At 46.6% G+C, this 25,976-nt stretch overlaps 1 protein-coding gene across 1 annotated transcript; it reads right to left on the bottom strand.

Moving 5' to 3' along the window:
• Window positions 1–336: 336 nt before the first annotated feature.
• LOC138662469 (uncharacterized) lies at window positions 337–11,725 on the bottom strand. Its single transcript, XM_069748146.1, has 3 exons — window positions 10,827–11,725; window positions 9,379–9,498; window positions 337–1,539 (listed from the first exon to the last, which is right to left on the bottom strand). The coding sequence occupies exons 1-3, from the start codon at window positions 11,488–11,490 to the stop codon at window positions 983–985; spliced, it is 1,341 nt and encodes a 446-aa protein (XP_069604247.1). The 5' UTR covers window positions 11,491–11,725; the 3' UTR covers window positions 337–982.
• Window positions 11,726–25,976: the final 14,251 nt, after the last annotated feature.

Below are 25,976 nucleotides of genomic sequence, written 5' to 3'. Positions count from 1 at the left end.
GCATTTTTTTCTCTGTCTTTTAAAAGAAATAAACATGCATATAACAAATCATGTGCAATTGCAATAATTTTCTTGGAGAAATACTTCATTTTCTGGAACAATTTCAAGGGTGCCAACACTTTTGGCCATGACTGTATATTCTGGCTCCAACCATTCCCTACCGAAAATTACATTTTCCACTCCCAAATTATCCATTGTTCTCTGCAGACATTCTTGTCCACAAATACTCGCTCCAACTTCATCTTGTTTAATCACCTCCTTACTCTATGAACACATCTTTACAAACAAACAACGTTAACATAACAATTTTACAAAACCAAGATTTGGTAGCAAGGTAGTGGAGAAAGCAATTTTATTAATTAACATGCAACTATGTACTGTACTTCTTAAGGGAAAGTGGTCCTAATATTCAGCACTTCAGCCAAGCTATGTTTATGGGTGAATCCAGTGTCTGGAAGTCATCTATCGGACGGTGGAGCACTTGCATCATCCGCAGCCCACATCTGCTTATCTTCGAAAAGAAACCGTGGTGCTCAAGTAGGATCCCAAGCGGTATAGCGTTATATGAAAACGTGGCACACACAGCGACTAGCGGTGAATACCGCGTCCCTTTCCTGTACGCCATTATCAGGTAGAGTCATACTTGGCATATTCCTGATCTAGAACTCCCAATTATTATGGCGACTCACTGCTCTATTAAGGTAACCCTTATATCTTCAAGTACATTGATGAAGGTCGTTGTGACCGGAACTGTATGTACTGAACCTTACTAAACTTTTCACTGCATTCACGCTGTGTGTGCCAAGTTTTCATACACATCTGGTTTATCAACCTACAATGGATGGGATGACTGGCCAGCTGTGTCCTCTTCTGGTAGTTGACTTTCTATGCAACAGATAGCCTTCAGGACACAATTGAACAGTAATTTCACCTCCCTCAAACTTGTCCCTACTTTTCCGCCACCCTTTAGTCAATGCAACCCTCAAATGTACCTTTCCAGTTTATCCTGCAAAGAATGGTTAAAAACATCCAACCCCATAATAGACAGGTGTATTCCATCATTGTTATACAGTTTAGTATATTTACCATCGATTCCTTCATGGCGTACGACAGAGCCCCCGTTGGCTTTCACAAACTTCCCAACACCCTTGTTCACCTTTTTCCTGCTCTTTGCCACATAGTTGATATCACACCAATCTCCTTGCTGTAAAATTTGTGACCAGACTACCTTAAGCCCTGGCCACCTTGTCAACCAACTTCTAATGCCCCCGGTGACTTTAGAGATTAAATCTAAGGACTCTGTAATTGTTAAGTCTTTTGCTCCTGCATGAATAACGAGAATATCCGGTGACGGACATTGTCTGGCAGCTTTCTCTACAAGTGTTTGCATTTCGTCCCAATGAAGTCCTTTTTTGCCAAACCAAAAAACTTTGCATTTGTCCCTTGGCAAGCCGAGCCAAGTGCCGTAGGAACATCTGGTAGCCCTCTCTTCCGCCAAATCAACAAATGAGTCTCCCACAATCCAGATAGTCTTTACAACTGTGAACACAAAGCACATTAGGTCAACATCTTAAAAAAAAAACAACAAAAAAACGAGCCTCACCCTACACTTTTGTGACCTTGGGGAATAACTCACATCATTTCTGTGCATGGAGGCCTCTAACAATATGTTCACATTGCATTTTATAGCCACGTATGTACACATATAAGCTTTGAGGTGAAAGACGCAGGTGTTTTTTTTTTTTTTTTTTCCTTGAAGAGACTTAGTCATCTTTTGTGTAGTTTTTTTTGGCGGCTTTGTGGCAACAAGTCCTTGATATTCTCCATAAATTTTTATGATAAAGAGCCACAAGTTATAACTGAAATTACACCGACATCCCCCTTAGGCGTCTTCTCGTTTCTAATTCCTGCACCCATGGATTCCTCACCCAGCAGTGACGGTAGCTTCCATGGACTTTTCTTCTGAAAAATTATCCAATAACCCCTGCTGACATTGCTCATACTCACTCACTTCAACGCCATCTTGTTTAGGATCAACTTAAAGCACCCCATACATATTACTGTAGGTGGCTGTTGGCTGATCATTTGTCCGACAGGCATCTCGACTGTCTGTCCCATATACATGAGCCCTCATTCAGCTGAGCACACCGGTATATTCTTCGAGAAAGCCACCAGCAGACATCTCAGTCAACAGCTTATCACTGGTAGAACAAATCAATTGGTAGACCAAAAACAGACATTCCCAACCAACATCTCCGACGAACAGTTGACCAGCTCCCTATACGAATTAGAGGTGATATCAATGGGTTCGGACAACAGTCTAATGTGAACTGGGGACTTAAGGCTATGTGCACACATTCCAGATTTTCCGGGGGGTTTTCGGCGGTTTTCCGCTGCAAAAACATTTACATTAAGCATCCTATCATTTTTAATGCATTCTGCATTTTTTTGTGCACATATTTTTCCACGATAAAAACACATTGTGCGGATTTCTCGCTATATTATTGCATTGGGAAGCTCCGGAAAAAAAAGCTAAAAATGTTGCAAAAAAAACAAAAAAAAAAAAAAAACACACACGCGAGAAATACTTGTGCGGATTTCCTGTGAAAATAGTCCGGAATTGCTCAGGAAAATTCTGCACACTTTCTTGAACATGGAAACATAGCCTAGAAGTTAGACTGGTCAGATATTAGGAACGAGCATTGTTAGGAATGCTTGTTTCCCGATTTTGAGGCTGTGCCCAGCAGTCCCGCACGGGACTCTACTTCTCCTGCAGAGCCAGCAGGAGAAGCAGCAGAGGCAGCACACCATTGTAGGTTAAAGTTTTTGAAGGTGCTTAAATTTAATAGCCCATAGCGGCAACGTTTCGGCCCATGGAGAGCCTTTCTCAAGCAACATGACAGTGTACAGATAAGGTATTTATGTTATACAATTGAACATACCGTAATTAATATTATTTGTACAAAAGAGGGTATAACAACTTAGGAGACGATATACATAAAGTGCATAATGACCACTACAGGTACAAGTGTAACAAAGTGCATTGCAATAACATAATAGAGTACAGACCAAAAGTTTGGACACACCGTCTCATTTAAAGATTTTTCTGTATTTTCATGACTATGAAAATTGTACATTCACACTGAAGGCATCAAAACTATGAATTAACACATGTGGAATTATATACTTAACAAAAAAGTGTGAAACAACTGAAATTATGTCTTATATTCTAGGTTCTTCAAAGTAGCCACCTTTTGCTTTGATGACTGCTTTGCGCACTCTTGGCATTCCCTTGATGGAAACCACTGCTAAGGACAGGCAACGAGCAGAAGAGACTTGTTTGGGATAAAGAACACAAGGAATGGACATTAGACCAGTGGAAATCTGTGCTTTGGTCTGATGAGTCCAAATTTAAAATCTTTGGTTCCAACCACCGTGTCTTTGTGCGACGCAGAAAAGGTGAACGGATGGACTCTACATGCCTGGTTCCCACCGTGAAGCATCGAGGAGGAGGAAGTGTGATGGTATTTGCTGGTGACACTGTTGGGGATTTATTCAAAATTGAAGGCATACTGAACCAGCATGGCTACCACAGCATCTTGCAGCGGCATGCTATTCCATCCGGTTTGCGTTTAGTTGGACCATCATTTTTGTTTTTCAACAGGACAATGACCTCAAACACACCTCCAGGCTGTGTAAGGGCTATCTGACCAAGAAGGAGAGTGATGGGGTGCTACGCCAGATGACCTGGCCTCCACAGTCACCAGACCTGAACCCAATCAAGATGGTTTGGGGTGAGCTGGACCGGAGAGTGAAGGCAAAAGGGTCAACAAGTGCTAAGCATCTCTGGGAACTCCTTCAAGATTGTTGGAAGACCATTCCCGGTGACTACCTCTTGAAGCTCATCAAGAGAATGCCAAGAGTGCGCAGAGCAGTCATCAAAGCAAAAGGTGGCTACTTTGAAGAACCTAGAATATAAGACATAATTTCAGTTGTTTCACACTTTTTTGTTAAGTATATAATTCCACATGTGTTAATTCATAGTTTTGATGCCTTCAGTGTGAATGTACAATTTTCATAGTCATGAAAATACAGAAAAATCTTTAAATGAGACGGTGTGTCAAAACTTTTGGTCTGTACTCCATTATGTTATTGCAATGCACTTTGTTACACTTGTACCTGTAGTGGTCATTATGCACTTTATGTATATCGTCTCCTAGGTTGTTATACCCTCTTTTGTACAAATAATATTACCGTATATACTCGAGTATAAGCCGAGATTTTCAGCCCAAATTTTTGGTCTGAAAGTGCCCCTCTCGGCTTATACTCGAGTCAAGGTGGGTGGCAGGGTCTGCGGGTGAGGGGGTGAGGGCGCTGAGGCATACTTACCTGCTTCCAGCGATCCTGACGCTCCCCGCCTGTCCCACGGTCTTCGGTGCTGCAGTTCTTCCGCTCGTGGGACCGCAGATTAGAGAAATGAATATGCGGCTCCACCTCCCATAGGGGTGGAGCCACAGAGTCATTTCTCTAATGAGCGGTAACGGTGACCGCTGATAGAGGAAGAAGCTGCGGCACCGAAGACAGGCTGTGCGGAAGAAGGAGCCGGACGCCGGGACCAGGTAAGTATCGCATATTTACCTGTCCCCGTTCCAGCCGCCGGGCGCCGCTCCATCTTCCCGGCGTCTCTCCGCTCTGACTGTTCAGGTCAGAGGGCGCGATGACGCATATAGTGTGCGCGGCGCCCTCTGCCTGATCAGTCAGTGCAGAGAGACGCAGGGACCGGACGCTGGGAGCTGCAAGCAAGAGAGGTGAGTATGGCTTTTTTTTTTTTTTACTGCAGCAGCAGCGGCGGCACATGTGGAGCATCTATGGGTAAATATGAACGGTGCAGAGCACTATATGGCACATCTATGGGACAATAATGAACGGTGCAGAGTACTGTATGGCACAGCTATGGGGAAATAATGATCTATTTTTATTTTTGAAGTTCACCGGTAAATGCTGCATTTCCACCCTAGGCTTATACTCGAGTCAATAAGTTTTCCCAGTTTTTTGTGGCAAAATTAGGGGGGGGGGGGGGGGTCGGCTTATACTCGGGTCGGCTTTTAATTACCGTATATACTCGAGTATGTTCAATTGTATAACATTTTGGTCTGTACGAATAATGGTGGCCGGAAATGATCGCATCGCCGACCCCCGTCACATTATCGGGGGTCGGCGATGCGTCAGGATGGTAACCATAGAGGTCCTTGAGACCGCTATGGTTACTGTGGTCGGCGCTCATAGCAAGCCTGCATTTCAGCTACATACCAGCGATCTGATGATTGCTGCTATGTAGCAGAGCCGATCCAGTTGTGCCAGCTTCTAGCCTCCCATGGAGGCTATTGAAGCATGGCAAAAGTAAAAAAAAAAAAAGTTTTAATCACCCCCCTTTCGCCCCATTCAAAATAAAACAAAAAAAAGAAAAAAAAAAAAAATCAAACCCACACATATTTGGTATCTTCACGTTCAGAATTGCCCAATCCTTTTTTTTTTTTTTTTTTTTAATTGATTAACCTGATCGCTAAACGGCGTAGCGAGAAAAAAATTTGAAATGCCAGAATTACGTTTTTTTGGTCACCGCGACATTGTATTAAAATGTAATAACAGGCGATCAAAAGAACTTATCTGCACAAAAGTGGTATCATTAAAAATGCCAGCTCGGCACGCAAAAAATAAGTCCTCACCTGACCCCAGATCATGAAAAATGGAGACGCTACAGGTAACGGAAAATTGCGCAATTTTTTTTTTTTTTTTTTTACAAAGTTTGGAAATTTTATTTTACCACTTAGATAAAACGTAACCTAGACATGTTTGGAGTCTATGAACTCGTAATGACCTGGAGAATCAAAATGGCAGGTCAGTTTTATCATTTAGTGAACCTAGCAAAAAAGCCAAACAAAAAACAAGTATGGGATTGCACTTTTTTTGCAATTTCACCGCAGTTGGAATTTCTTTCCCCGTTTTCTAGTACAGGACATGCTAAAACCAATGATGTCATTGAAAAGTGCAACTTGTCCTGCAAAAAACAAGCCCTCATATGGCCATATTGACGGAAAAATAAAAAAAAGTTAAGGCTCTGGGAAGGAGGGGAGTGAAAAACGAGAACGCAAACATGGAAAAGGGCAAGGTCGTAAAGGGGTTAAACATGAGCAAAAAACAAGGCACACAGGTACATAAGGAGGGAGGACCCTGCCCGCGAGGGATCACAGTCTGCAGGGGATGGGTGAGGATACACTAGGAGAGGGTAGGGCAGGTTGTGCAGCAGTTCAGTAGGTTGAGGATCACTGCAGGCTGTAGGCTTGTCCGAAGAAGTGAGTCTTCAGGTTCTTTTTGAAGGTTTCTGTGGTGGGCGAGAGTCTGATGTGTTGGGGTAGAGGGTTCCAGAGTATGGGGGAAGCACAGGAGGCGTCTTGGATGCGGTTGTGGGAAGAGGAGATGAGAGGGGAGTAGAGAAGGAGATCTTGAGAGGATCGGAGGTTGCGTGTAGGTAGGTACCGGGAGACCATGTCACAGATGTATGGAGGAGACAGGTTGTGGATGGCTTTGTATGTCTTTGTGAGGGATTTAAACTTGAGTCTCTGGGCAATAGGAAGCCAGTGAAGGGCTTGGCATAGGGGAAAGGCTGGGGAATAGCGGGGAGACAGGTAGATTAGTCGAGCAGCAGAGTGTAGGATGGATTGGAGTGGTGCCAGAGAGTAAGAGGTTTCAGTAGTCAAGGCGGGAGATGATGAGGGCATGCCCTAGTCTTTTTGTGGTGTTGTGTTTTGTCCATGTTCAGTTTTAGAAAACGAGCAGAAAAGAAAGATGAAATAGCAGACAAACAGTGCGGGATTTTGGTAAGTAAGGAGGTGAGGTCAGGTCCGGATAGGTAGATCTGCGTATCATCAGCGTAGAGATGGTACTGCATACCGTGGGATTCTATGAGCTGTCCAAAGCCAAAGGTGTAGATGGAGAAGAGTAGGGGTCCTAGAACAAAGCCTTGAGGAAGGAACACCGACTGACAAGGGGGGAAGTGAGGAGGTGGTGAGGGGGAGGAGACACTGAATGTTCAGTCTGTCAGATATGACGAGATCCAGAATAGGGCCAGGTCTGTGATGCCAAGAGATGAGAGGATCTGTAGCAGAAGGGAGTGGTCCACAGTGTCGCAGATAGAAGACAAGTCCAGGAGACGGAGGACAGTAGTGTCGCTTGCTCCTGGCAGTTAGAAGGTCGTTGGTGACTTTAGTTAGGGCAGTTTCAGTTGAGTGATGGGGACGGAAGCCAGATTGTAACCGATCAAAGAGGGAGCAGGAGGAGAGGTGGGAGGACAGTTCAAGATGGATGCGTTGCTCCAGTAATTTGGAGGCATAAGGGAGAAGAGATATCGGGCGATAGCTAGACACAGAACGGGTCGAGGGAGAGCTTTTTGAGGATGGGTGTGATCTCGGCATGCTTGAAGGATGAGGGGAAGACACCTGTTTTGAGTGAGAGGTTGAAGAGGTGCGTTAGGGTTGGGATGAAGACCATGGAAAGGCTAGGGATGAGGCGGGACGCGAGCGGGTTGAGCGTGCAGGTGGTGAGGTGTGATCTTGACATCTACAGCCCCGACTGTACACTGGCATCGTCATGTGTGGCCATTATACAGTATGGAGCACTGTGTGGCCATTATTTTTATATAGCACCATTGATTCCATTATACAGTATTGAGCATCATGTGTGGTCATTATACATTATGGAGCACTGTGTGGCCATATTTTTTTTCTGTTTATAATTGTTGTTTATGACAGTGATCAGCAGTGCTAAATGAGTGTGGTGGGGGCGTGGACATGGGTGTGACTAGTTGTGAAATGTGTGTGGCCTAAAATTTGCAGCGGCGCGCCGCAACCTTTGTCTTTACCTTCTTCAAAAGTTGGGAGGTATGGTAACAGGCTGCCAAACACCAACAAGTAAGCAAAACAATTGCTTGTTGGGTGAAATTATTTTTAAACTTGCTTAAGAAGTCATCGTTCTTGGTAGCACGTTGTCCTGTTCAAATGTGCTGCCAACAACAGTGACAGTCCATGTGCACTGAACATCTACTGATTGTTATGTGCACATGTGAGGTGTGGTTGGCCTGTCAAATCAGCCTATAAAACCACAAAAGATCAGCTTGATTAATGGCTACCATCGAGAGTTATTTGATCCCACAATTTGCGATGCAATGAAACAGTAAAATATATGTTCATAGACACGATTAAAAAAAAAATAAAATTAATAATTCATCAATAAACTTTCAATTCCTATTAAAACTGCATCAGAATGTTTAGCTCCTGTATACATCATTACTAGTGATGATCGAGTATACTCGGTACTAGGGTTTTCCCCGAGTATGCTCAGGTGTCCTCCGACTACTCTGGCGTGCTCGGAGATTTTGTTTTTGTCGCCTCAGCTGCATGATTTGGGACTGCTAGACAGCCTGAATACATGTGGGGATTCCCTAACAAATATGCAATCCTCTGCATGTGTTTGATTATCTAGCAGTCACAAATCATGCAGCTGAGGCGATGAAAACTGGATCTCAGAGCATGCCAAAATACTCGGAGGACACTCGAGCATGCTTGGGGAAACCCAAGCAACAAGTGTACTCACTCATCACTAATCATTACCTATCGACCTAATCATTTTTTTGGCTCCCTTTGCTTCTGAGCCTTTAACCCCTTTCTGACCTCGGACGGGATAGTAAGTCCGAGGTCGGGTCCCCTGCTTTGATGTGGGCTCCGGCAGTGAGCCCGCATCAAAGCTGGGACATGTCAGCTGTTTTGAACAGCTGACATGTGCCCGCAATAGCGACGGGTGGAATCGCGATCCACCCGCCGCTATTAACTAGCTAAATGCCGCTGTCAAATGCTGACACCGGCATTTAACTGGCGCTTCCGGACATCGGGCCGGAAATGAGAGCATCGCCGACCCCGTCACATGATCGGGGGTCAGCAATGTGTCTGCATAGTAACCATAGAGGTCCTTGAGACCTTTATGGTTACTGATACCGGTTTGCTGTGAGCGCCACCCTGTGGTCGGCGCTCATAGCAAGCCTGCAATTCAGCTACATACAGTAGCAGCGATCTGATGATCGCTGCTATGTAGCTGAGCCGATCGAGTTGTGCCAGCTTCTAGCCTCCCATGGAGGCTATTGAAGCATGGCAAAAGTAAAAAAAAAAAAAGTAAAAAAAAAATGTGAAAAAAAATAAATAAATGTTTAAATCACCCCTCTTTCGCCCCATTCAAAATAAAAAAAATAAAAAAATCAAATCTACACATATTTGGTATCGCCCCCGATGTAACCTGAAATAGGAGAAAAAGAGGTTAGATTATACACACCTGTGGGGCGGACCGATGCGGTCCGATGGGTGTTGCAGGTCCGGCGCCTCCCATCTTCATGCAATGACATCCTCTTCATTACTTTCTGTCGCGGCTTCTGCGCAGGCGTACTGATTTGCCCTGTTGAGGGCAGAGTAAAGTAATGCTGTTGATAAGCCCCTAATGGTGGTGGCTGTAGCTTATATACGAAAAAGTAGTTGACAGATTCCCTTTAAGGCTATGTGCACACGGTGCCGATTTGGCTGCGGATCCGCAGCGGATTGGCCGCTGTTTTCCATGCGGTGTACAGTACCATGTAAACCTGTGGAAAACCAAATCTGCTGTGCCCATGTTGCGGAAAATACCGCGCGGAAACGCTGCGTTGTATTTTCCGCAGCATGTCAATTTTTTTGTGCAGATTCCGCAGCGGTTTACACCCGCTCCTCAATAGGAATCCGCAGGTGGAAAACCGCAGTGGAATCTGCACAAAAACTACAGGAAATACGCAGTGCGTTTTACCTGCAGATTTTCCAATAACGGTGCGGAAAAATCCGCATACGAATCTGCACACGAATCTGCACCGTGTACACATAGCCTAAAGGTACCGTTACACTAAACGACTTACCAACGATCACGACCAGCGATACGACCTGGCCGTGATCGTTGGTAAGTCGTTGTGTGGTCGCTGGGGAGCTGTCACACAGACAGCTCTCTCCAGTGACCAACGATCAGGGGAACGACTTCGGCATCGTTGAAACTGTCTTCAACGATGCCGAAGTCCCCGGGTAACCAGGGTAAACATTGGGTTACTAAGTGCAGGGCCGCGCTTAGTAACCCGATATTTACCCTGGTTACCATTGTAAAAGTTAAAAAAAAAAAAAAAAAAAAAAACACTACATACTCAAATTCCGATGTCTGTCACGTCCCCGCCGTCAGCTTCCCGCACTGACTGTCAGCGCCGGCCGTAAAGCAGAGCACAGCCGTGCTGACAGTCAGTGCAGGGAAGCTGACGGTGGGAGACGTGACAGACATCGGAATTTGAGTATGTAGTGTTTTTTTCTTTTTTACTTTTACTATGGTAACCAGGGTAAATATCGGGTTACTAAGCGCGGCCCTGCACTTAGTAACCCGATATTTACCCTGGTTACAGGTGAACACATCGCTAGATCGGCGTCACACACGCCGATCCAGCGAAGACAGCGGGTGATCAGCGACCAAAAAAAGGTCCAGATCATTCCCCAGTGACCAACGATCTCCCAGCTGGGGCCTGATCGTTGGTCGCTGTCACACATAACGAGATCGTTAGCGGGATCGTTGCTACGTCACAAATAGCGTGACGTTGCAACGATATCATTAACGATCTCGTTATGTGTGAAGGTACCTTAAGACTTGTCACCTTCCCCCCCCCCCCCCCACCACCACCACACACACACAATTTGGAAATGTAGAAAAGTTTGCCAAATACAAACCCTTTTTGGGACGTTGACGAGGGATGCCATCTTGTGCCGCTGCAGACAGTGCATGCTGTAGAGGCAAACCTGTTGCAGCTGAACAAGCGTGGAGTAACCGGTCTATACGTAACTCGATGGACTCCTCGGCTGTGCTGCTGGAACGGGCCGTAACGGGACCTTCTGCTTGGTCTTCAGTACGGTTGTCATTATTCCGGACATTCCCTTTCGCGGCCACGGAGACCTTGGCTTTCTGAGAGTCCGATTTATAGCAATGCTGCTCCCGGTGACCATCTCTGGACCTCTGTTCCTTTACGGAAGTGGGAGGAACCGCAGTAGATGCTGCAGATCGGGGTGGTTTGTTGTCTGACCACATCCCTACTATGTCATCTGCACTAAAATCCACATTTGTGAGACCTCTTCCATAGCTCCCAAAAGATGTCACAACTGGGGCCGCTTTTGGAGGGTTCTTATCAGGGCTTTGAACTCTGCGCTTAGCTCTGGGCACAGGGGACGGACTCCTGCATTCAGGGGGTCTAGCTGTCTTAGTACATGGCATAAGATCAGGGGTGTCAGGCACATTTCCTTCATCTGTGAGGATTTCTGCCACTTTTTGCCACTCCTTACCCCTTATCAGTGCTTCTGCCCGGACCTTGCCTAGCAATTCCTCCAGGGCTTCAGACATGGTGGGATCTCTGCAGCCCAGCAACGTGCACACACTTCTCTACGTATATTTCAGTGCAGGCCAGACTCCTCCTCATCCTCTCCGACCTCCCAGCATGCTCCAGTAAACCAGTAACCACTACAAGCTGGGGGAGGAGATCACCAATGAAGGGTCACACTCTGAGGGAAGACTGATAGCAACGTCAGCCTGTGTGTGGTAATGGCGCCAACACCGCTCCTCAGGCTCCTGGATAGTCAGTGCTACGAGCAGAGGAAGCTCTCGTCGTCGTGGAGCTAATGTGGAGCCTGTGCCCTCACAACAGAAAAGCTGCAGCGTTTTTTGTTTTTAAAGAAACAGGTCCTGGAATTATTATTTTTTGAGGAGTCTTTGGAGCGGAAATGGTTATGTATACACAGACTATTTGAGCATTTTTGCTATGTGCACACTGTACCCTTTAGGCTAAGTGCCCACCTTGCAGACTTTTCCTCATCAAAACCGCACACCCTTGCCAAGGAAAACGCATGCGGATTTTCATGCGTTTTTTATGTGTTTTTGACACAATTTTCATGCGTTTTTTCCAATACAAGTCTATGGCGGCAGAATCGAATAAATGAACACGCTGCGTATTTTACCGCGATGCGATTCCGCCGCGGGGAAAAAAAAATACGCGGCATGGGCACAGCAATTGCGCAATGCAATTAAAATTAATGGGATGCGTTTTGTTAGCGTTTTTTAAGCGTTTCCACAGCGGAGAAACGTGGCGGAAATGCTTAAAAAAACGCAACATGGGTACGCAGCCTTAGGCTACTTTCACACTAGCGTCGTACTGCGTCGTTTTGGTGAAAAAAAACGCATCCTGCAAAGTTGGCTGCAGGATGCGTTTTTTTTCCCCATAGACTAACATTAGCGACGCATTGCCACACGTTGCAACTGTCGTGCGACAGTTGTGGCGGACCGTCGGAACAAAAAAAGTTACATGTAACTTTTTTTATGCGTCGTGTCCGCCATTTCCGACCGCGCATGCGCGACCAGAACTCCACCCCCTCCTCCCCGCAACTCACAATGGGGCAACGGATGCGTTGTAATAATGCGTCCGCTGCCCCCATTGTGCTGCGTTGTCACAGGATGCGTCGGTATGTCGGCCCGACGCACTGCGACGGGCCGACGCTAGTGTGAAAGTAGCCTTAGGGCTCATGCAGACAAGCGTATAAATCAGTAGTGTGCCTATGTTCCTATTATTGGCACACTCACCCACATTACATAGGTCTGTTCAGAGGAATGATTTTTTTCTCGGTGAAAGTGTCCGTGAGAAAAAAAAATGTCAGCACGTACTATTTTCACCTGAGTCTCAGAATAGTGTCGCACATTCAAATCTATGGGTGCGAGAACAAAATTGGATCCCGCACGGACGTCAGAGCGGCATCTGAAAACAGATTTCTGTTGTAGACCTAGGAAACCGGGTGTGATCATGTACGTGTTTTAATGCAGTTGTATGAAAACTGAGCGCACACCGGACGTAAAAAACGGACACGTAGATGGGTAAAAATTTTATGAAAATTATAAAAAAATGATGGATGAAATTGCCTGAAAACACATCGTGTGCACATAGCCAGGAAAAAACGCCCCAGGCACAAAAATCATGATAAAAAAATCTAACCAGAAAACCCGTTAAATTATGCGGGAGTAAAAAAAAATAGATAGTGTGACGCCCAGGAGACCGGGGTACCCAGCACCGGACCAATGGGGTCTGTGTCTTGAGGGAGATGACACGGGTGGCTTGACCCGGTGCTGTGGCCTCAGGCAATGCACAGTGTAAGGGGTATCATGGGGGAACAGGCACTTACTTGATCAGCAGCAGGTTCTCTCAGCGGTGATGATCCTGATCCTGGATAGATAGCTATTGTCCAAATGAAAGTCTGAGGCACTGAAACGTTTAACCAGTTTACTTCAATGTAAAGGGATTTACAACCAGTCACCGGAGTCTGTATGGGAACTCTGAGTTACTTTGACCCTGCCGGGGTCTTCGCCTCTTATTGTACGCAGTTTCTGTGTGGCCCTGCTGCTGTATGTGAACTGGCTGCCGGCCCAATCTGTCCCCTCCGGGTCCTGGTTCGACGGGCAACCCGAGTCCTTTTATCGGCTTACCCCCTCCAGGAGTACCGCTGAACTCTGTGTCTGTTGCTGCGTCCGGCCCTAGTGAAGCTGATATCACCTCACGTTTTTCCGGTTGCTGTATTATATATAATCAATACAGCCACGGATCCGGTATCCGTCTTTGCGCCTGTTCTGGGTAGTGATTAATGCTACCTGGTTCTCACAATGTCCTTTTTCTCTGTCCCTCTTCTCCTCAGGCCGGTGATTTGGGCCTGGAAACCGTCATAGGGCTGTTAGAAATTCAGCTGTATGACCTCTCACTTTCAGCTCCTTAGCCCAACTGCCAGTTCTTCTCTCAGACCAGAATGGATCAAGGGGAGTCTCTGGAGCTCCCCCTTCTGGCCGGAGGTGGTAGTGCAGTCTTGCTATTTTCGTATTTGTATTTAGTGTCAGTAACTGTTTTTGTGGCAAATACCCCTAGGGGTGCCACATTCCCCCTTAGTTAAGAACAGTACTCCGGGACTGTGGGACGATAACATTTTGAAATAACAATTAATATGTACAGAGTCTTAAAAATGAAAAGTTACAAAAACCACTCAAGGAAACAAAAATAGAGTTCTGTAAAAAGTCACTTCAAATAGCGTCCATTAATACAGTTCTATCCTTGAAGGTACTAGGAAAGGCACTGCACTTTGTGTCCAAGAATTTAGTTCCATTTTTCCAACGGAGTTACCAATATAAAGTCTAAAGAAAGTTCAAAAAGAGCAAAAAGCAAAGTTCAAAAAGCAGTCTTTCCGGAGCTTTGATTTAGTGCCTCCGGGCTGATAAAAAGTTCAAGAATATGCAATAAGTTCATACAGACAAGTCTCTGTAGGTACTGGGCTTAAACGTTGCAGAATGATAACAATGACTATAGTTTTATAGTTGGTAATCCGCATACCTGGCCGGTAATTGACCCTGGGTACTACGCTGTGATCTACGTAATAGCGGTGTCTCTTCATGTGGTGTACTACTGTCTACTGCGGATGTAGTATCTGCCCGCTCTGCTAAAGATAATTCGTATGGAGTTGGCAAGTCCACCGTGAATGGGATTACTCTGATCAGGAATCTGTTCTTCCTGGCCTGGAACCTCCCGTAGTACGGGGTCAGCCTCTTTCTGTCTTGGGACTTCTGGTATTGGGTTCGGTGTTGGGTAAAAGGCCACCATGGGAACCACTACTGCACCATGGTATGTTAGTAGGGTTTTGGGAAAGTCTCCTATACAGGTGTGATACATTTCCTCTTCTTTTTCCTTTACTGGTTGGACCTGCATGGGTTGAATAACTTCTGGTTCTCGCTGGACAACTTCTGGCTCTTTCAATGCTTCCGGACATAATTTAAGATTGTCTCTTGACACTAGTACAGATGTTAAAGGGAACCTGTCACCTGAATTTGGCGGGACTGGTTTTGGGTCATATGGGTGTGGTTTTCGGGTGTTTGATTCACCCTTTCCTTACCCGCTGGCTGCATGCTGGCTGCAATATTGGATTGAAGTTCATTCTCTGTCCTCCATAGTACACGCCTGCGCAAGGCAAGATTGCTTTGCGCAGGCGTGTACTATGGAGGACAGAGAATGAACTTCAATCCAATATTGCAGCCAGCATGCAGCCAACGGGTAAGGAAAGGGTGAATCAAACACCCGAAAACTCCGCCCATATGACCCAAAACCAGTCCCGCCAAATTCAGGTGACAGAGTCCCTTTAAGCCTCCGTTTTTGCTAATGAGACACATTTTAGGATTATCCATTCTTGTTGGTAAAACTGTGTAGGGTACGGCTTCCCACTGATTGTCTAGTTTATTGGTTCGACGATTTCTCTTGAGCACTTGGTCACCCGGTCTTAATGGGGTCGCTAGAGCATTCTGGTTGAAAGTTCGCTCTTGTCTTTCTCTAGTTTGCTGAAGGCTTCTTTCCACACTCTCTTGCAATTGGCGATACTGCTTTTGCCGTATGATATCCCAATTGGAGTCTTGAACTTCTGCGTCTGGTTTCAGAATTCCCATTTCTAGATCGATTGGTAATTGGCCGGGTCTTGCACGCATAAGGTAAGCTGGGGTGCAGTTGGTGGAGCTCACCGGGACATGATTATACAGATCCACCAAGTCAGGCAATTTCTCTGGCCATTGATTCCTTTCTGTCTCAGGTAAAGTCTTTAGTAGGTCTATTACAATATGGTTCATCTTCTCGCATAAGCCGTTTGTTTGTGGATGATAGGCCGTCGTCCGGATCTTTTTGCAACCATACATATTACAGAATTCTCTGAAGATCTCTGATTCAAAGGCTGTACCTTGGTCGGTGAGAACCTGTTCCGGATATCCATGGGGTCTACAAAAGTACGTTTGGAACGCTTTGGCTGCTGTTTTTGCTGTCAGATCTTTTACGGGTACTACTACCAAGAAGCGTGAATAATGGTCCACGATGGTCAAGGCATAGACATAGCCGGACCGGCTTGGTGTCAACTTCACGTGGTCTATGGCTACAAGTTCAAGTGGTTGTTTGGTGATAATGGGCTGCAGTGGTGCTCTTTGGTTCTTTTGATCGTTTCTTCTGAGGTTGCACGGGCCACAGTTTCTGCACCACTGTTCGATTGATTTTCTCATCCCGACCCAATAAAATCTTTCTCTTAGAAGTACTTCTAACTTGTTCCAACCGAAGTGACCAGCACCATTATGGTAAGCTTCGAGGACCATCTTCACATCTTGTTTAGGCACGATAATCTGCCAAACCAATTCATGTGTTTTCGGATTGGTGTACCTTCTACAGAGCTTCCCTTGATACAGGAACATTTTGCCTCTCTCTTTCCAGAGTTGATGCGTCTCTTCTGGGGCATCCTCATTGGGATATGCACTTTGCTCAGTCAGCAGTTCCTTCACCAACTTCACAGCCGGATTGCTGTCTTGGGTGTCAGCCCATCTATGGTGTGCTAACGGATTAAAATTCACCTTTTGTTGTTTCTGATAGGTACTTGACTGATGATGTTTTGCCTTGGGATGATGGAAGGCTGGTAGTTCAATTTCTTCAAGTTCCCCTGTTTCTTCTTCTATATCTCTCAAGTGTGGCATCCGGGATAGGGCATCGGCATTGCCATTCTTGCGACCTGCTCGATACTTGATTATGAAGTTGTAATTAGATAACCGGGCTATCCATCGCTGTTCTAACGCACCTAATTTGGCTGTGTCCAGATGGGTCAACGGATTGTTGTCAGTATAGACAATAAATTCTGCAGCGGCCAGATAGTGTTTGAAACGTTCAGTCACAGCCCAAACTACTGCCAGTAGTTCCAATTTGAAGGAGCTGTAATTTTCTGAATTTCTTTCAGTTGGCCGGAGCTTTCTACTTGCAAAGGCGATGACTTTCTCCCGACCTTCTTGCTTTTGTGACAGCACCGCTCCTAGTCCCACATTACTGGCATCGGTATAGAGGATGAAAGGTTGATGGTAATCTGGGTATGCGAGAACCTCTTCTCCGGTTAGTGCCTTCTTTAGTTATTCAAAGGAGTCTTCCCTTTCGTCGTTCCACTGAAAAGGAGGGTTTCGGTTTGAAGGTTTCTTCGTCTGCCCTACCAAGGCGTCTTGCAAGGGTGCTGCCAACTTGGTAAATCCTTTTATAAATCTGCGATAGTAACCCACCAATCCCAGGAATTGCCTCACTTCTTTTGCGTTGGTAGGTCTTGGCCAATCCCTTATGGCGCTTATTTTCTCGGGATCCGGTGCTACTCCCTCCGAACTCACGATGTGTCCCAGGTACTGTACCTTTGGCTTGAGAAGGTGACATTTGGATGGCTTGATTTTCATGCCATACCTGGATAAGGCTTCGAACACTTCTGCCAGGTCTTTTAAGTGTTGTTCGTAAGTCTTTGAGTAGACGATCACATTATCTAGGTACAGGAGGACGGTCTCGAAGTTCTTGTGTCCGAGGCAGCATTCCATCAGTCGCTGGAAGGTACCGGATGCGTTGCAGAGTCCGAATGGCATGCGATTAAATTCACATAGACCCATTGGTGTGGTGAATGCCGTCTTTTCCTTATCTCTCTCAGCCACAGGGACTTGCCAATACCCGCTTGTTAAGTCTAAGGTGGAAAAATAATTAGCAGATTTCAAAGCAGTCAAGGACTCTTCTATCCTAGGCAAGGGGTAGGCATCTTTATGGGTGATGTTATTAATCCGCCGGTAGTCTACGCACATTCTCATGGTTCCGTCCTTTTTTTTGACAATCACTAGAGGGGCCGCCCAGGGGCTACAGCTGTCTCTTATTACCCCGGCCTGTTTCATCTCCCTCAGCATATCTTTTGCACATTGATAGTGAGCGGCCGGTATGGGTCTATATCTTTCTTTTATTGGGGGATGGTCACCGGTGGGGATTGTGTGTTCTACCCCTTCTATCCGTCCGAAGTCCAATGGGTGTTTACTGAAGACTTGTTCATATTCCGTCACTAGCCTATACACCCCTTGTTTTTGATGGGTAGGTGTTGAATTTATGCCCACGTGTAGCTGTTGGCACCAATCCTCCAATTCTCCATCTGAGCCGTTGACTTCCACCTGACAGGTTGGTTCTAAGGGCTCAATGGTTGTGATGGCATTGTTGTCAACAGTATTTAGCTTTGCCACTGTAGCATACCTTGGCAAAGTGACCTCTTCCTCTCCACAGTTCAAAAGTTGTACCGGCACTCGTCCCCGGTGTACCTCGACTACCCCTCGTGCTGTGAGTATAGTGGGCCTGCTGTCGGTGTACACTGGTTCTATTAAGGCTTGATAATCTCGTCCCTTAGTACCAATGGCTGCTCTACACCATACCAGCATTTCTGTTTTTGGTGGGATTACAATAGACGTTGGATCACTTACCCTCACACTGCCGATTTCTCCACCTGCAACTTCTACCTGTTGCCTTAACATCAATACTTTTATTTCCCTCCGGAGAACTCTCTGCTGGTAGGATTGGGCAGTTTCAGCAATTTGCTGTAAGACAGAAATAACTTCGGCAAAGCAGTTCTCTAACACATTCATTCCTATCAATACAGTTGGTTCACAGTTCCGCCGGTCAACATCAACAACAATTATACCCTGTTTCTTCAATTCTACTTTACCAATCTTTATGGTCATCTCCCTGAATCCTAGATTCGGTACCAACTTACCATTACTGGCCCATATATCTAGTTCAACATCAGAGGGCCCTTTATCAATATCTGCATCAGCCCAGTACCTCTTATAAAGGATATACGGTATAGATGAAATCTGGGAACCTGTGTCCAGCAAAGCGTTGAGGGGAATTCCGTCCAACACGATAGGGATAATGGGTCGTCCTCCGATGTACCTGTCGTGCCAAGGTGTTGGGCCTTGAAAGTTCATTCCTGTGAAGTGGCCCGCATTCCCAAGGGATTCCCGTTTAAATCACAACCTCGTGCAAAGTGGCCTGGCTGCTGGCAACGGCGGCAAATGGGCTGTCCATCCGGTTGGTAGGGGTCGTCCTCTCCATGTCGGGTATTTCCGGGGTCTCATCCATGGAACATCCTCTCTACGGTTTGCCAACTCCATCTCGGGTCCTCTCATCCCCTGCATGGTTTTAGCCATTGAAGCAACAACATCAGTTAAAGAGTCAAGCTTTTGTTGAAGAGCCTCATTAGTACTGGGCCCCAGGGGCTTAGCAATGGCCCCGGACATAGCTGATGTCACTTGCACTCCCTGTTGTTGAGGTGCCTCTGCCATGGGTTGCGCAGGATCCTGATCCCGAGGTGCCTCTGCCAGCTGGAGACGTATAGCGCTCTCCTTTAATTGGGCAAATGTCAATTCAGGGTTCTTAAAAACAAGCATACTCGCATGCCCCCGGTGAGAAGGGGTGTAGAGTCCCTCAATAAATTGATCTCTTAGCAGTTTATCCGCTCCGGTGTTAAAAATGGGTTCAGCCAGTCTAAGTGATTTAAGGGCTTCCTGCAGGTTTAAGGCAAAGTCTCTCACGCCCTCATTAGCTTTTTGTTTGCAATTAAAGAATCGTACTTTAGCTTTGCTGTCGGCAGTGGTTTCAAATGTAGCTTTTAATCCAGCAAATATGCGTTCAACAGTGCCTTTTAGATCAGCTGCCCATGCTGTGACTTCTCGCTTAGCATGGCCACTTAACTGCATCATCAGGAGACTAACACGCTGAACTTCACCCACGGGGAACATGTCAAAATGGGCCAGCATCTTTTCTCTGAAATCGTCAAGGGTATTAGGCTCACCTTCATACATTGGAAGCCACGGGCCACCCGGGGTATATGGCATCAGCACCGGCATGATGGGCGCCACTCCTTGCATCGCTGCGCTACCGGACTCTCTATCGACACTCTGTCTTTCAGCTGCATTAGCGTCGCCGGGTGCTGCGGCGTCTCCGTGCTGCGACATACTGTGCCCCCTTAGTTAATCCGGACCCTTCCGGTCCTCCGCTTCCGTCGGGATAGTGTAGATTCGTTCCGCTGTGCAGCAGGATTGGTTTTCCCCTTGCTCTGACGTCAGAGCGCTCAGCTTGGTGCCGCCCACAATGACACGCCCCCTGCTGCTCCCGCCCACCACGCGCTCTGTAATGGCGGATTCTGAAGTTTTTCAGTCAGACTGGGGCTCAGGTAATGGCTTAGCTCAATTAACAGTCTTGTACCTAACGGTTATGAGGTGATGGCGGCCATCTTTACTCCATTGTAACCAATGAGGAAAAGTCACTTTCAATAGTTTTTAATGGGAAATGGAATTTTCTTTAATAAAGTCAATTTTCAAGATTTTTCATCCAAGTTTTCACAGTTTTGGGCTCCAATCACAGCACACAATACCCGGTATACGGGCTGGCTGAATCCTGTTCGTGACGCCAATTGTGACGCCCAGGAGACCGGGGTACCCAGCACCGGACCAATGGGGTCTGTCTCTTGAAGGAGATGTCACGGGTGGCTTGACCCGGTGCTGTGGCCTCAGGCAATGCACAGTGTAAGGGGTATCATGGGGGAACAGGCACTTACTTGATCAGCAGCAGGTTCTCTCAGCGGTGATGATCCTGATCCTGGATAGATAGCTATTGTCCAAATGAAAGTCTGAGGCACTGAAACGTTTAACCAGTTTACTTCAATGTAAAGGGATTTACAACCAGTCACCGGAGTCTGTATGGGAACTCTGAGTTACTTTGACCCTGCCGGGGTCTTCGCCTCTTATTGTACGCAGTTTCTGTGTGGCCCTGCTGCTGTATGTGAACTGGCTGCCGGCCCAATCTGTCCCCTCCGGGTCCTGGTTCGACGGGCAACCCGAGTCCTTTTATCGGCTTACCCCCTCCAGGAGTACCGCTGAACTCTGTGTCTGTTGCTGCGTCCGGCCCTAGTGAAGCTGATATCACCTCACGTTTTTCCGGTTGCTGTATTATATATAATCAATACAGCCACGGATCCGGTATCCGTCTTTGCGCCTGTTCTGGGTAGTGATTAATGCTACCCGGTTCTCACAATGTCCTTTTTCTCTGTCCCTTTTCTCCTCAGGCCGGTGATTTGGGCCTGGAAACCGTCATAGGGCTGTTAGAAATTCAGCTGTATGACCTCTCACTTTCAGCTCCTTAGCCCAACTGCCAGTTCTTCTCTCAGACCAGAATGGATCAAGGGGAGTCTCTGGAGCTCCCCCTTCTGGCCGGAGGTGGTAGTGCAGTCTTGCTATTTTCGTATTTGTATTTAGTGTCAGTAACTGTTTTTGTGGCAAATACCCCTAGGGGTGCCACAATAGCATGCCATGTTGTGTTCATGCTGTCTCTTTATTACTGACTGCTTGCCTCCATCATTTTTTTTCAACATATGAAAAAAACGGATGACATATGGGTACAGGAGGCTGAAAAAAACAGATCCAGTGACAAGAAAACATGTGCTTTAGGCCGGTTTCACACATCAGTGGCTCCGGTACGTGAGGTGACAGTTTCCTCACATACCGGAGACACTGACTCACGTAGACACATTGAAAGCAATGTGTCACTGCACATGTCAGCGTGTTTTCACAGACCGTGTGTCCGTGTGCAAAACACGGAGACATGTCAGTGTTCGTGGGAGCGCACAGATTACATGGACCCATTAAAGTCAATGGGTCCGTGTAAAACACGTACCGCACACGGACGCTGTCCGTGTGCAGTCCGTGTGCCATGCAGGAGACAGCGCTACTGTAAGCGCTGTCCCCCCCACGTGGTGCTGAAGCGGCCATTCATATCTTCTCTCCAGCAGCGTTCGCTGGAAAGAAGATATGAAAAATCCTTTTTTTTTTGTCCTCGTGTTTAAAATAAAGATCCCTGTCGCCACCCCCCTCCCACCCCCTGTGCGCCCCCCGCTGTTACTAAAATACCCGGCTCCCTCGCTGCTTCCTCTCCTCGCCGCATCTTCTCCTGTATAATAATAATAATCTTTATTTTTATATAGCGCTAACATATTCCGCAGCGCTTTACAGTTTGCACACATTATGAGCGGTCACGTGGTGCCGCCGATTACAGTCATGAATATGCGGCTCCATCTCCCATAGGGGGAGAGATGTTATGGCTGGCAATCAGGCAACACAGCGTGCAGTAATCAGCGCACATACAGAGATCTGGCAATAACCCAAAACAATAGGACGAGCTCTGAGACGTGGAATCTCTGTAGACTGCAGTACCTGATCTATCCTCACACAACTGGAAGCAGCAGTGGATTGCGCCTATCACTACCTATGCAACTCGGCACTGCCTGAGGAGCTGACTAGCCTGAAGATAGAAATACAAGCCTGACTTACCTCAGAGAAATACCCCAAAGGAATAGGCAGCCCCCACATATAATGACTGTTAGCAAGATGAAAAGACAAACGTAGGAATGAAATAGATTCAGCAAAGTGAGGCCCGATATTCTAGACAGAGCGAGGATAGCAAAGAGAACTATGCAGTCTACAAAAAACCCTAAAACGAAAACCACGCAAAGGGGCAAAAAGACCCACCGTGCCGAACTAACAGCACGGCGGTGCACCCCTTTGCTTCTCAGAGCTTCCAGCAAAAGAAAATAACAAGCTGGACAGAAAAAACAGAAAACAAACTAGAAGCACTTATCTAGCAGAGCAGCAGGCCCAAGGAAAGATGCAGTAGCTCAGATCCAACACTGGAACATTGACAAGGAGCAAGGAAGACAGACTCAGGTGGAGCTAAATAGCAAGGCAGCCAACGAGCTCACCAAAACACCTGAGGGAGGAAGCCCAGAGACTGCAATACCACTTGTGACCACAGAAGTGAACTCAGCCACAGAATTCACAACAGTACCCCCCCCTTGAGGAGGGGTCACCGAACCCTCACCAGAACCCCCAGGCCGACCAGGATGAGCCACATGAAAGGCACGAACAAGATCCGGGGCATGGACATCAGAGGCAAAAACCCAGGAATTATCTTCCTGAGCATAACCCTTCCATTTGACCAGATACTGGAGTTTCCGTCTAGAGACACGAGAATCCAAAATCTTCTCCACAATATACTCCAATTCCCCCTCCACCAAAACAGGGGCAGGAGGCTCCACAGATGGAACCATAGGTGCCACGTATCTCCTCAACAACGACCTATGGAATACATCATGTATGGAAAAGGAGTCTGGGAGGGTCAGACGAAAAGACACCGGATTGAGAATCTCAGAAATCCTATACGGACCAATAAAACGAGGTTTAAATTTAGGAGAGGAAACCTTCATAGGTATATGACGAGAAGATAACCAAACCAGATCCCCAACACGAAGTCGGGGCCCCACACGGCGTCTGCGATTAGCGAAAAGCTGAGCCTTCTCCTGGGACAAGGTCAAATTGTCCACTACCTGAGTCCAGATCTGCTGCAACCTGTCCACCACATAATCCACACCAGGACAGTCCGAAGACTCAACCTGTCCTGAAGAGAAACGAGGATGGAACCCAGAATTGCAGAAAAATGGAGAGACCAAGGTAGCCGAGCTGGCCCGATTATTAAGGGCGAACTCAGCCAACGGCAAAAATGACACCCAATCATCCTGGTCAGCGGAAACAAAACATCTCAGATATGCTTCCAAGGTCTGATTGGTTCGTTCGGTCTGGCCATTAGTCTGAGGATGGAAGGCCGAGGAAAAAGATAGGTCAATGCCCATCCTACCACAAAAGGCTCGCCAGAACCTCGAGACAAACTGGGAACCTCTGTCAGAAACAATATTCTCAGGAATGCCATGTAAACGAACCACATGCTGGAAGAACAAAGGCACCAAATCAGAGGAGGAAGGCAATTTAACCAAGGGCACCAGATGGACCATTTTAGAAAAGCGATCACAGACCACCCAAATGACAGACATCTTTTGAGAAACGGGAAGGTCAGAAATGAAATCCATCGAAATATGTGTCCAAGGCCTCTTCGGGACCGGCAAGGGCAAAAGCAACCCACTGGCACGTGAACAGCAGGGCTTAGCCCTAGCACAAATTCCACAGGACTGCACAAAAGCACGCACATCCCGTGACAGAGATGGCCACCAGAAGGATCTAGCAACCAACTCCCTGGTACCAAAGATTCCTGGATGACCGGCCAGCACCGAACAATGAAGTTCAGAGATAACTTTACTAGTCCACCTATCAGGGACGAACAGTTTCTCGGCCGGACAACGATCAGGTTTATTAGCCTGAAATTTCTGCAACACTCTCCGCAAATCAGGGGAGATGGCAGACACAATGACTCCTTCCTTGAGGATACTCGCCGGCTCAGATAACCCCGGAGAGTCGGGCACAAAACTCCTAGACAGAGCATCCGCCTTCACATTTTTAGAGCCCGGAAGGTATGAAATCACAAAATCAAAACGAGCAAAAAATAACGACCAACGGGCCTGTCTAGGATTCAAGCGCTTGGCAGACTCAAGATAAGTAAGGTTCTTATGATCAGTCAAAACCACCACGCGATGCTTAGCACCCTCAAGCCAATGACGCCACTCCTCGAATGCCCACTTCATGGCCAGCAACTCTCGGTTGCCCACATCATAATTACGCTCAGCAGCAGAAAATTTCCTGGAAAAGAAAGCACATGGTTTGAACACTGAGCAACCAGAACCTCTCTGTGACAAAACCGCCCCTGCACCAATCTCAGAAGCATCAACCTCGACCTGGAACGGAAGAGAAACATCAGGTTGACACAACACAGGGGCACAGCAAAAACGACGCTTCAACTCCTGAAAAGCTTCCACGGCAGCAGAAGACCAATTAACCAAATCAGCACCCTTCTTGGTCAAATCGGTCAATGGTCTGGCAATGCTAGAAAAATTACAGATGAAGCGACGATAAAAATTAGCAAAGCCCAGGAATTTCTGCAAACTTTTTAGAGATGTCGGCTGAGTCCAATCCTGGATGGCCTGAACCTTAACCGGATCCATCTCGATAGTAGAAGGGGAAAAGATGAACCCCAAAAATGAAACTTTCTGCACACCGAAGAGACACTTTGATCCCTTCACGAACAAGGAATTAGCACGCAGTACCTGGAAAACCATTCTGACTTGCTTCACATGAGACTCCCAATCATCTGAGAAGATCAAAATGTCATCCAAGTAAACAATCAAGAATTTATCCAGATACTCACGGAAAATGTCATGCATAAAAGACTGAAAAACAGATGGAGCATTGGCAAGTCCGAACGGCATCACCAGATACTCAAAATGACCCTCGGGCGTATTAAATGCCGTTTTCCATTCATCTCCCTGCCTGATTCTCACCAGATTATACGCACCACGAAGATCAATCTTAGTAAACCAACTAGCCCCCTTAATCCGAGCAAACAAGTCAGAAATCAATGGCAAGGGATACTGAAACTTAACAGTGATCTTATTAAGAAGGCGGTAATCAATACACGGTCTTAGCGAACCATCCTTCTTGGCTACAAAAAAGAACCCTGCTCCCAATGGTGACGACGATGGGCGAATATGTCCCTTCTCCAGGGACTCCTTCACATAACTGCGCATAGCGGTGTGTTCAGGTACGGACAAATTAAATAAACGACCCTTAGGGAATTTACTACCAGGAATCAAATCGATAGCACAATCACAATTCCTATGCGGAGGAAGGGCATCAGACTTGGACTCTTCAAATACATCCTGAAAGTCCGACAAGAACTCTGGGATGTCAGAAGGAATGGATGACGAAATAGACAAAAATGGAACATCACCATGTACTCCCTGACAACCCCAGCTGGTTACCGACATAGAGTTCCAATCCAATACTGGATTATGGGTTTGTAGCCATGGCAACCCCAACACGACCACATCATGCAAATTATGCAGTACCAAAAAGCGAATAACTTCCTGATGTGCAGGAGCCATGCACATGGTCAGCTGGGCCCAGTACTGAGGCTTATTCTTGGCCAGAGGTGTAGCATCAATTCCTCTCAACGGAATAGG

This window comes from Ranitomeya imitator, chromosome 2, assembly GCF_032444005.1.
Source record: "Ranitomeya imitator isolate aRanImi1 chromosome 2, aRanImi1.pri, whole genome shotgun sequence".
Taxonomy (NCBI): domain Eukaryota; kingdom Metazoa; phylum Chordata; class Amphibia; order Anura; family Dendrobatidae; genus Ranitomeya; species Ranitomeya imitator.
This window is presented reverse-complemented; position numbering and strand designations above follow the sequence as displayed.